This window comes from Petaurus breviceps, unplaced genomic scaffold (genome assembly GCF_028583685.1).
Source record: "Petaurus breviceps papuanus isolate PSGF00001 unplaced genomic scaffold, PetGlider_PUasm1.0 90822, whole genome shotgun sequence".
Classification (NCBI taxonomy): domain Eukaryota; kingdom Metazoa; phylum Chordata; class Mammalia; order Diprotodontia; family Petauridae; genus Petaurus; species Petaurus breviceps.
Genome location: NW_027187351.1, coordinates 24,686,852 through 24,700,039, shown reverse-complemented (window position 1 = coordinate 24,700,039; position 13,188 = coordinate 24,686,852). Strand labels below are relative to the sequence as shown.

Sequence of the window (13,188 nt, the reverse complement as noted above, 5' to 3'; positions counted from 1 at the left end):
TTGCTTAATATTGCCCCAAATATACTTTCTTTTCCAAGAAAAAGGTTATTTCTAGGGGACTTCCTTGTTTGACTGCCTAGCTGTCCTGAACTTGTATCCTTAACTTGATCCCTGACTAAATCTGGTATAATTTATTCCTGACCTGGCTTGAACCTGTTAATTTACTTCTGTCTAATCTGTACCCGAACAAATACTGGAACAGCATGTTGATATTGCCCTCTCAGAGAATAGCTCACATCACTGCCAGTCAAGACAGCTGATACCAGAGTGCCCTAAACTTTACTCAAGGAATCTAGCTCTTAAGAGTATCTGAACTCACAATACTGTATCCCAAAACTAATTCATTCTGATGTAAAATAAGTGGGACTTTAAAAAAATGTGCTGTAATCCCTTTACTTCAGGATGAATGAAGAAGGTATTATTTCAAAGGAAAGGCTTATTTAAAGCAGAATCAAGTAAAAAGACACTGAATTCAATAGTGCATTGTCATTAAAGTGAGGAATAAAAAGATTTTGAATCTTTAGTTGGAAAAAGAATGGTATGAAGTCATATTTAAGATGCTTATGTCCCTCTTCTATTATTGTTAGTCTCTAGATGAGTCAAAGGAAACACTATTCTCATAAGAATCCTCAGTTTTTATGCTTTGGCCATTGAAAATTCTAATTCTGAATGTGTTCTATACATACACTCATGCAATCATGAAAATATCCACCTGGGTCAGACTAATCCTTTAATGTAGGATAAGCAAATTCTCACATTACTCAAACACTAGAGAGTTTCTAGCAATAGCTGGTCATTGTTTCTTCCTCACTCTTCCCAGTAAGTATTTACTATGTGCCAGGCACTATGCTAAGCACTGAGCCTACAAAGAAAAGCAAAAACAGCCCTACCCTAGAAGATATCTTCAAATGGAGGAGACGATATGTAAATAACTAGATACATACAAGATATATACAGAGAAGATGAAAGGTAACTTGAGAGGGGAAGGCCCCAGAATGTGAGGGCAACCAGGAAAGGTCTCCTGCAAAAGGTAGGATTTGAGCTGAATCTTAAACGAAGTAACCCTTAAACTAAGGGTTACTAATGAGGATAGAGAACATTCTTGGAAATATACTAGATTAGAACTATTGGAAAGGGTCAAGTTATGAAGAGATTTAAATGCCAAACAGAGGAAATTTTGTTTGATTCCAGAGGCAAGAGCCACTGGAATTTGTTATATAGTCTGGGGATGATGTTGGATCTGTGCTTTAGAAAAATCACTATGACAGCTGAGTGGAGAATGAGTTGAAGTAAGGAGAAACTTGAGGCAGTGAGATTAATTAGAACACTTTTCCAGGAGTCCAAGTGAGAGGTGATGAGGGCCTAGACTTGGTTGGTAGACATTTGAGTAAAGAGAAGGGGATATATGCAAGAGATTCTGTGAAAGCCAAAATCACAAGTTTTGGCAATAGATTGGATTTATGGAATGAGTGAGAGTGAGGGGTTAAGGATGATACTAAAGCAATACTCTTGACAGTAATAGGAAAGTTTAGTAGACAAAAGGGTTTTGGGGAAAAGATAATGAATTGTTTTGGACCTGTTGAGTTTGAAATGTCTGTGAGGCATCCATTTTGAGATACTTATAAGACTCTGTGATAATGGAGTTCAGAAGAGAGACTGTGACTGAATATACAGACCTAGGGATCATCTACTTAGGGATGATAATTGAATCTACAGAAATTGACCAAAGCATACTATTTTTCTCTTTCCTTCTTCCTTCCTTTACTTCTTTCCTTCCTTCCTTTCACTCTCTTTCCTTCTTTCTTTCTTTTCTTCTTTCCTTCCTTTTTCTCACTCTTTTCTTCCTTCTTTGAGTCTTTTTGTACAATATGAGTAATATGGAAATGTTTTACATGATTGCACATTTATAACCTATGTTGGATTGCTTACCATCTCAGGGAAGAGAAAAGATGGGGAGGGATAGAATTTGGAATTCAAAATGTTTTAAAAATGTTAAAAATTGTTTTAACATGTAGCTGGGGAAAAACAAAATACCATTTTCAAAAAAGAAGTTAATGAGATCACAGAGCAAGAAGAGAAGAGGGCGCAGGACAGATCCTTGAGGAACACTCAATTTATAGGGTGTGATATGGATGAAGAGTCAGCAAAATAGAATAGGAAGCAGCAAGAAGACTGACAGGAGGAAAACCAGAAAAAAAAATATTCATGAGGAGAAGGTGGTCATCAGTGTCATACACTGCAGAGATGTGAAGCAAGATAAGGATTAAAAACAGGTCATGAGATGTGACAATTAAGAAATCACTGGAAACTTTGGAGAGGACAGTTACAGTCAAATGATAAAGTCAGAAGCCAGATTTCAGAGGATTTAGAAGAGAGTGAGAGGGGAGAAAGTGAAGGCATTGAGTGTAAGTAACTTTCTCAAGGAGAAAGAAAGGATATTTACAGGTTGTTTGTCAGGATAAACAGACAAATGAACATTTGCTATTAGGAGTCATAAAATCTTAGAGCTGATGATGAACTCTGACGATCTAGTTCAACCCATTTTTGGACTAGGTTGATCTAAATGTTGGTCTATTGTTTCTCCAGGGGTTTGTTTGATCGTTACTGTGTTTTCTTGGTTATATGTCCCTTGGAAAGTCCTATTTGCAAGGCTATCTGCAAGTTGCCCAGGTCTTAGGCACAGAAAATATGAAAATGGCTCATTAATGATAAAAATCTATCACAAGGTCAGTTACCACCTAATAACTGAAAATTCCCTCCGAATCCTTCATTCATCTTTCTAGCATGCTATGAGATCTTTAACAGCAGTTTTGTAAAAACTAACAAATACAAGCATTTGGGGGTCTGGAATTCCTCTTCTAGAGGAAGAAGAAATCCCAGGTAATTAAGGGGTTTTGCAGGAAGAAAACAAGATTGAAGCCTAGAATAAAAAACCAGAACCTAATTGTATTTACTTTCCAATCAATAACTGAAAAAAAATGTTTGTGACACTTTTAAAACTATTAACTTTCCTCTTGCTTTCATTTTCACTTCCCTGGCTGTTTCCTCTTTGTTGCTAATGGTACAAACAAAACAAAACAAAACCAAAGCCAACAGCAACACCAACAACAAACACCCTGAAAAATCTTGAAAGAGGCAGTAGAATAGGGGTCTCTTTTTGCAAGTCAGGGCAAGAAAAGAATTTTGTTTGGAAGTAGTGGCTTAGTGGCAGTGAAAGAAGGAATCATCCAGGCCAACCTCTGGGTTCCTTGAAAGGAAATAAAAGGGATATCTAGGTAACTGACATAGGATCCAGAAATATGCCAAAGGGTTGGCACTTGCAGGAAAATCTCTGAGTGCTCAGCAGGAAGAGATGAGATGATTTGGGTAAGTCATTTAATCTGCCTTGGCTTCATTGTCTTTATCTGTAAAATGAGAAGATTGCATTAGATGCCCTCTAAGGTTCCTTCCAACTCTATAGCTATGATCCTGTGAAAAGAAAGGAGGATAATTGGGAAAAGAGAAGAAGGAGAATGATTGCTATATGTTCCATATACAATTATAACTTTGCCTCAAGAAAATTTCACCCCTCTAATCTCATCTCTCTATCCCCTATGTAACCTCCTCAGCTCCCATTCTCCAGGTTTACACATTCCTAAAATCTTAGTTTATGCCAAGATCTTTATTCCATGATGCTCTAGAACTCTCATCCCTCCCCTCAGCACAGGACATGTTCAGTATCACACATGGTATTACTAGTAGCTTGAAAATTGGAGAGTTCTCCCTCTCATTATTTAATAGTCACCTAATCTTACCATGAAGACCTCTAGTGAAAGAGAATCCAATACCTTCCTATCTAGTCATTTTACTTTTGGATGTCTCTAAATGTTAGTAAGTTTTTTCTTGCATCAAGCCTAAATCTGCCTTTCTTGTCACCTCCAGTTCCTACTTCTGGCCTCTGGGGCTAAGAACAAATCTAATAGCATCTCCACATGATAATTCTTCAAAGAAATGAAGACAGACTTCATATCCCCATTAAGTTTTCTCTTCTTCAGCCTAATCATCCCTAATTCCTTGAGCTTCTTAGATGGGATTAACTAGAAGAGACCTCTCCAGGACACCTAGGATTGGGGAGTCCAGTACCTGCAATCCTCAGCAAGCAGGCACCTTACCCTAGAACAGGCATTCACCACCATTGTCCAGCAGCCTTTTCATCCTGGAAGTTCCTACCATCCCTGCATCCCCTTCCTTTAATTGTTCAGTTCCTCCCTTTATTCTTTGTTTTGACATAAAAGCCCTCATGAACTAATTACCACATAGGTGAAAGTATAAGTGTTGGGGTACTGATGATTCATAGGTTAATGATTCAGTCAAGCCAAGCATCATGATAGTAGATCCCTGTCTACATGAGAACAGATTTACAAAATCAGCCATGGGATAATAATTCTCTCTACTCTTTTTTCTTCCACTTTTGCCCCCTAAGCAAGTTATAATGCTCATAGTTCCCAAAGCATCCTGTAGACTGAAGGTAACTGGTTTCCCCTTAAATTACCACCCTAGAACTCCTCAAAGTCAAGAAAACAGGTGAAACATCACTGACACATACGGAAAATTCTAAATAAAAAGGAAAAACTGGGAAGACATTATTGCTGCACTCCCGCCCCCCATGCCCTTAACACACATTCAATACACATGTCACAAATAGAGATGACAGATAGTAGTGGCCCATCTCTAGAAACAAGCTCTCAAACCTGAAGCTTCCCTTATCTTTAATTCTCCTGGGGTTTCAGCCAGTTGCAAAAGAATGTGCTTCACTATATCTCATTTGACTATATAACTGTTTTATGTGTCAGCCTGTTTTTTCCTTTCTTAGCATAGATGCTGATATACCACAAAATCACTCCTTTAGAGAGGCGAGTTGTCACTAAATATAGAAAGGAAAAGGAGAAAAGAACATGATCAATTTTCTTTCATTTGAAGAAAAATCCTAGGATCCTAGAAAATAGCACTAGTTCACAGGCTGTCAAATATGTAAAGACATCTAATAATAACCTCCTCTTTCCTGGGCTTAATGTTTTCTGTTTTTTCTACTGATCCTCATTTGGCATGATCTTCAGCCCTCTCACTACTCTGTTCTTCTCCAGGCTAAACATCTCTATGTGTGACATAGTTTTGATTCCCTTCCTTTCAAGGGAATCTGAAACAGCAGGATAATGACCATTCTTACAAACATCAATCCAAAAGTTCTATTTCTCTCTGATTTAATCTTTTGCCTATAGATAGGCCCTGAGTCAGACAGAGGTTGTTTCAGTCCTTGGGGCTTTATATATAGCTGTGGTTCTCAAAATTTTTTGCTCACTGTGCAGTCTGGGAAACTCAGAAGACGGTCACATGAGTTTACAAGTTCCACACAATATGGAACACCCAAGATTCAGGACATACTAATGTACCCTGGCATGCTCTTTGAGAACCACTGGCTTACAAATTTTTTTTCTGTCCTGAGTTCAAGTATATTAACATTAATAACCTCTTTTATATTATCTATTATTTCTCATTTTGAAGGATGGACATAAAGACTGAAGTAAGATTACACAAGATAGAACAAACCCCATTAGCTCATCATTGCACTGTGAGCTCCTTGACAGCATGAACTGCCTTTAATCTTTCTTTCAAAGTTGACATATAATTAGTATTTGTTGACTGGCTTTTTTAATTACCTAATTCCAATATGGTCAGTGCAGAACATAGAGAAATCATTGGATGTTAGAATCATTAATAAATTAGTCTATCAACCAAGAAACACTTATTAAATATCTATTACAAGCATTGTGCTCCTAGGAATGCAAAGAGAAAACAGAAATAGTCCCCCCTTTCAAGGAACCTATATTGTATCTGACATATTAGTGCAGCAATAGACACTATATTATGGGGTTTTCCCCTTGTCTATTCGTTTTCCCTTTCTCCTTTTTTTGCCCCTCCTCTTTTTAATATCGTCTTTGAGACCCTAGACTCTAGAATCAAAGAACAGGGAGATTTGATGAGGAATGACAAGGGAAGAGTCATTTCTAATCCCATTTTATTGCAGTTTTTTGGTAATTTTTCAAGTAATGAGTATTTTTGTTAATCTTCCTGCTACTTTCCATTAAGCAAATCAATAATTTTTAGAAACCAATAAACACTTTTAAAATCCCTCAATACATATAGTCCAGTCCAACAAAAAAAAATTCCCACATTAGCCCTGTATTAAAATAGTGTGTGTGTGTGTGTGTGTGTGTTCCACCATTTTAAATTCATTACCTTCCAGGAAGTAGGTGGCATGTGTCATCTTCATTCTTTTATAGTCATGGATTGGCACTGAACTGGTTATATTTCTAAAGTCTTCCAAAGTTATTTTTCTCTCTGTGATTGTTATTTTTGTATGCATTGCTCTCCTAGTTCTGCTTACTTCACTCTGCATCAGTTCATAGAAGTCTTCCTAGTTCCTTTGAAATTGACCATTTAATTGTTTCTTTTTGCCTGGGAAATCCCTCCTGCCTGAGTAGGAAAGAAAACTCCCCAGAGCAACTTTCCATTATCCATTCAGACCAGAGACCACATATTCATGTAGGAAGCTCTGTTATAGTCATAGTCTGTCCTGTATGTGTAGGACTCTACCCTAGGTAAGCTTCAAGGAACAGTAAAGGAGAGGAAGTTCCCATGAATTACTCACTAGAGAATTATTGGTATACAGGAGTCTAGGTAAATCAAAGCTTACCTGAATACAAATATGTAAGTGAACTCATAATCCTATTTTAACATAGGAATGTACATAAATTAATATGCATCATCAGAAGATGACAATTCATCCTGAATTAATTAACTTAAATGACTTTGGTTTTCAGTTGGGATTCTGTGTATTCAAGTCAGGAATGGACACTTCCTTTATAGAAATTTTATTTATTCAAATTAAGCTCCCACAGCATTATATCTCCAGATTGATATTGTTATATTAGAAAATTTTTCCACATCATCACTAATATTATTATTACTACTGATCACTGACATTTATGTGGAACTTTTAAGATATATGAAGTACTTCATATATATTGTTTCTGCATCCTTTCCTCTTATGCATCTCTTCTCTCTGAGTTCTCATGACTCAACTCTCCCTGGTTCTTCTCCTACCTGTCTGATTTCATTTCTGGTCTCTTTTGCTGTCTCATAATCTGTATCACATCTTGTAGATTGCCTCAAAACTCTGCTCTGGACATTCTCTTTCTACTCTCTCTGTGACCTGATCAGCTCCCTTGGCTTTAATTATCATCTTCATGTAAAGGACTCACAGATTTATACATTCATGTCTCTCTCCAGTGGTACATTTGAAACTGGATGTCCTATAGACACCTCAAAATGAACATGTCCAAAACATAACTCATTTTCTTTTCCCCAGAACCTTCCTCTCCAGTGAACTGTCCTATTTTTGTTGAGGATATCCCATTCTGCTAGTTTGCTCAGTTCTTAATTTCATCATTATTTTCAACTCCTCACTCTTCCTTAAACCACATAGCCAATCAAATGCCAAATCTCTTAGTTCTATCTATATAAAATATCTCCAATATGACATCCCTCTGCTCTCATGGTCATCACTTTAGTTCGGGTCTTCATCACCTTTTACCTAAACTATTGGGGGCCATCTCTAGTCTTCCTGATTTATATCTTGCCACTAGACCCAGATGGTTTCAGGGGAGAATGTGAAGCTAGTGAATTTGCACAGCCCTCTCTCACTTAAATCCAATTCACTTGCATGTCATAGCATCACCTTCCTGATGCCATGCTCCTCTTTGAGAACAAAGGACAATAAAATAACAACCTGAGCTATTATTTGGCCTCCCTAATTGAGGGGTTTTCCCCTCTTCAGTATATCCCCACTCAATTGTCTAAGTCATTTTCCTTAAGTGTGGGTTTGACCATGTCAATTTTCTTAGCCAATAAACTTTACTCTGTCCCTATTTTCTCCAAGATCACTTATAAATCCTCTTTTTGGCTCTAAAGCCCTCAACAACCTGGCCCCAAACTATATTTCCAAACTCATTATAAATTATTCCCCTTTCTCCACTTTATGGTCTAGTCAAACCGACCTTTTCTCTACTCCTGGCAAACACATTCCATCTCTGTTCCCTGTGCCTTTCCAATGACCATCCTACATGCCTGTAATGCACTCTCTCTTCACCTCTGCCTCATAGAATCCCTCACTTCACTTAAGATAGAGCTTAAGAATCACCTTTAACAGGAAGCCTTTTCTGATACCCCCTCCCCAACTGCAGATTTCTTTCCTCTCTAACAACCTTCTATTAAACTAACTCATATTTGTTCTGCAGATACTTACATATGTATATGTCCTCCATGCACATATATACATCTTCTCCAATCAAATGTAAACTTCTTGAGAGCCAGGGATTTTTTAATTTAATTTTTGTTTCTCCATATATATATATATATATATATATATATATATATATATAGGCAGCTAGAGGTTCATTGGATCAAGCACTAGGCCTGGAGTCAGGAAAACCTGTGTTCAATGAGGGCTCACACACTTACTAGCTGTGTGACCCTTGACATATCACTTAATCTTTGTCTGACTCAGTTTTCTCAACTGCAAAATGGGGATAGCAATAACCCTACCTCTTAGGGTTGTTGTGAGGATCATTATATGTAAAGTGCTTAGCACAGTGCTGTAGCAGTAACCATACTGGCATACCCAGGATGGCTGCTAGCACAGGTTCTTAGATCTGCTTTACTAGGGAAGACAGCTGTTTAAAGGGTCAACAACCTTTTTTAATTACATTTGTTACCTCAGGTGAAAAGTCAGCACCCATAACTTCAAAGAAATAAAGACCAACAGACAGGGCTCTGACTGCCTGAATCAACTATACACTTTACATACATCCTTGGATCTGAGCAGCCAGGGAGCTCTGAACATAACACCACTTGGAATCTCAACCAGGGAATCACAAGATTCATCTCATAAGCAAGCCTTCAAAACAAAATGCCAACTCAGAGTGTATGTGTGTGTGTGTGTGTGTGTGTGTGTGTGTGTGTGTGTGGGTGGGTGTATATATATATATATGTATATATATACACATATATATGTATATATGTATATACTTCTCAGAAAGCATCACAACTGAGACTCAGTGCCTAATTAGAAATTAGCAAAAGGTGTGAAAGCCTTCCTACAAGCAAGACTCCCCTAAACAAGCTTCCCTTAATGGGCTCCACTTGAGGCCTATTAATGAGCAGGGAAGATCTTAAATCCAATTAACATTACAAGTGCCTGGCAAATAGTAGGTGCTTAATAAATGCTTGTTTCCTTTCTTCCCATATCTTATAACAAAGTCATTGATTATCTTACTTCCAGAAATTTTTACCTATAATCTCAACCAAGTATCTCTAACTTCCTCCAGGTTCACAATTTTAACTATTTCTTCTATATCTCATGTTACTAGTTCATTTCATTCCTTTTCAAATTGAACTCATCATATAATTACAAGCACTTCTCTACTAACCTTGCTTTACACTAAAACACCACATCTGATATGCTATGTCATTTTATATTGTTCTACTCAAGGTTCATTAGTAATTTTTCTAATTATTAAAACTCATTAGTCCACTAGAATTTAAAGGGTAGCTTCATTCACAATAAGACAAAATTCTAAACAGATCAATTTGCTTCACATGGCATTGTAATCCAAATATAAGAATGTGGAGTAGCAAGGCTTTCTAAGGGCTTTAATAATAATGATAGATAGATAAATAATAGAACATTTATCAAGCACTTACTATGTGCTGGGTACTGTGCTAAGGTTTTAGACTTTTTATAGGTTGTATATACACTTTACAAAATTTCCACAAGAATTTCATTCACACTCTGGATTTTTAAAATACATTGAGACCATCTATTCCAACTCTATCATTTTACAGATGATGAAACAGTATCCAAGACATTAAGCAATTTTCCCAAGGTTATGACTAGTTAGCAGCAGAACGGGGGCTTGAAACCAGGTTTCCCGAGTCTTACTTTGAGTATTGGTGTTTTTTTTTTGTTTTTGTTTCTTCCCATTAAATCATGCTTCATTATGATTTTGTGTCTATTCACATACCAAAATAACCTACCTTTTCCCCAGGAATTCCAGGGACTCCATATTCTCCTTTGATACCAACTGCACCCTAAAATTGAGAAATGTTAAAGCTTTGTAAATATTTTTGACAAAGATAATATGGTACTTCACAGATCAATTACTTCTTAGTTTAGATTCTAGTTTGATCTTGATTCAAATTAACCCTTGTCTAGTCCTTAAATGTATGATAAGAGGTTCCCAATGCCAATAATTTTCCATTGATGCTTTATCTTCTAGCTCTTTGCAAAGGGAGGGGAATATAATTCAATGATCATCCGAATTCCAGCCCCAATCATAAAAAGACATCTTAGAAGAACCATATGACTATAAATTAGAGCAATGGAGGGGAAAGTAAAAAAAAAAACATTTCTAGAAAATTCTCACAACAATAGAACCCAGTCTCCCCAAACTTCAAGTTCTAAAACCATTAAAATGAACTGCTCTTTTACAGAACCATTGAAATTTTCTAACTATGAAATAGGAGAGGATAATATTACAGGTCTTATAGAACTGAGAAAGTAATTTAGTTGCTAAGTAATTTGGTTGCCAACCACAATTGTTAAGCAAATGAAATGAATAGATTAAGAAAAATTATAAAAACCAAGTCTGAATGAAGGAAAAGTATTAATTATTATTTCAAATGATATCAGGGTGAGTTCTAGTCTGACAGGGAAGGTATTCCTAGGATGGTCATGGCAAGAGGCCACTGAAGTGGAACAGCAATTACAACTCTATATTCAAATACAAGTATTCAAACTTTTTTTCTGTGAGAGGTTATTAAGATTAATGAATAAATAAGTAGATCAAATTAATGGAGTGACACAGAATGGATAGGAAGACAAAGAACAAACAATGAACATAAATCTGTCCCAAAGATAGCGATTTTAGTTTAAACATTTTTTGACACATTCATTCACAAAGGGCAACAGAAAGATACACTTGGGTCATAGGCATACTATATAGCATATCAGTGAATGAAAAGTGATATAGAAGACATCATCAAATCCATGTTACTAGAAAATGCTTTGGGCTGGTCATGTACCAAATGTATGGCATGATAGATAGTCTCAGTATTGCAGTGGTACTCATAAAAGACCTTTGTTTCATAAAGAAAGACTTCCAGCACACTAGATAGATCTGCTAGGAAGGATTTATGGAAGGCATGGATAAGAATCACATCAGATGAGAGGAAATGGATGAGTTTTGATATGTACCAACAGATGGGTTTCCCACATCATTGATATCACAGATACCTTGGAATATCATTCACAACATGAAATTAAAAATAATGCTGTTCTAATAGAAAAAAAAACTTTTAAAAACTTAAAATGATGATTTTTAAAGCAATATCGTAACATGTGACAGTATAATATATTGCCACAGACAGGACTTGAGGATAAAACTCCTTTGCTTCTGGACCTAGCATTGAAAAAATGTTCACCTTGTACCTCTTGGCAGACTCCCTTGGTTAAATGATGCTTAGAAAAAGCTAGAATTTCTCAGTTTCTCAAAACATAAGTTAGTAGAGGACAAAAACTTTGTGCTCTGACTACTCTGGATTATGCTTTTCTCATAACTATAAATGGTTATAAAATTAAATTGAAATAATGCTAAAATAGAAATATAAACAGCTGTTTATGGAGATGCCAACTTACACAAGGACTGTCAGGACAGGTCTTCAGGCAATATGTAGCAAGTGGGAAAAAAAAGAAAGGGAAATTTATATCATTCTGAAAGAGGCCTGAATGTTTATTATCGAATTCCACATTACTCCAAAATTAGCAGGTTTCCAAAACATCACTTGCCATTGAAGAGTAGTAACCCAAATCTTACAGAAGAATAAGCAAAATCATAATCATAATTAATAATACCTCACACTGATCCTGAGGTGATCACTAATTATTCATAGTTATTATTAGCGCTATTTAAATTCATTGAATAACAATAATAATGAACTGTGCTTGTTGTCATTTTAAAGATTGCAGACATTTTATATACATTCTCTGAGGTAAGCCTCACAAAAACCCTATAAGATAAACACTACAGGTATTGTTATCCTCATTTACAGATGAGGAAACTGAGGCTCAGAAAGTACTCCAAATCCAGTACTCTGTCCTCTATGTCACCCTGCCTCCTTACTAAAGAAAACAAATATTTTGTACACTTATATTCATTCCCTAGAAAAGTCTATGTCCAAGGCATGCTTCATATATGAAATATTCAGCTGCCACCATAGTATTTTCCATGAGAAGGACTTTAATTTATAATATAATGACTGCACTATTTAGTAGGGCTCAAAATTTTCATTGAGTAAAATTTCTAATCAGTGGTAGATTCTTTATTATTAATAACAATCAATCAACAGGATTTTATTAAATTTCTTCTATCCACTCTACACTATGCTAGGTCCTGGAGTGATCAAAGCAAAAAAGGAAAATAGTCCCTGCCCTGCAGGAGCTCATATTCCATCAAGAGGGACAACTTGTACATCTATAAGAATAAACAAAATAAATACATAAATAAGACTAATGTTTGTATGAGTTTATAAGGTACATTCCTCACAACTACCCTATGAGGTAAGTATTAAAATTATGATTTCCATTTTACATGCAAGACAGAATATTAAATGTCAGGGCAAATGCCATGCCAATGGCAAACAGCTAGTTAGTGCTAGAACTAGAACTAAAACATTGTTCTTTGGACTCCAGGTCTAGTGCTCCTTCTATTACAATACATAGGTCCCAAGTCATGTTTACTTTATTTTTGACAGCTTTTACTACCATAGAACAATTTGTAGAATGAAAGTCACTGTAAGAGCATTTCTTAGCATATTATTTTTTTGCACCAGCTCTGTGATTTTATTGCTACAGGTAACCCTTAATGAGGAAACTCTTTCAACCAATATAGGTTTAATAGTCAGTCAACAAGCATTTAAGTTTGGCTTATATACCAAATACTGTTCTAGGTGCTAAGGATACCCAGACAAAAGTGAAACATCTCATGCCCTCAAGGAGCTTACATTTGATTGAGGGAGAGACAACATGTATAT

General features: G+C 36.2%; 1 protein-coding gene across 1 annotated transcript in view; it reads right to left on the bottom strand.

Moving 5' to 3' along the window:
- Nucleotides 1-13,188, bottom strand: part of COL19A1 (collagen type XIX alpha 1 chain) — a 426,484-nt gene that overhangs the window by 335,950 nt on the left and 77,346 nt on the right. The window contains exon 10 of the mRNA XM_069070725.1: nucleotides 10,135-10,188. Within this exon, the coding sequence (XP_068926826.1) occupies nucleotides 10,135-10,188 (54 nt within the window). The remainder of the gene's footprint in view (nucleotides 1-10,134; nucleotides 10,189-13,188) is intronic.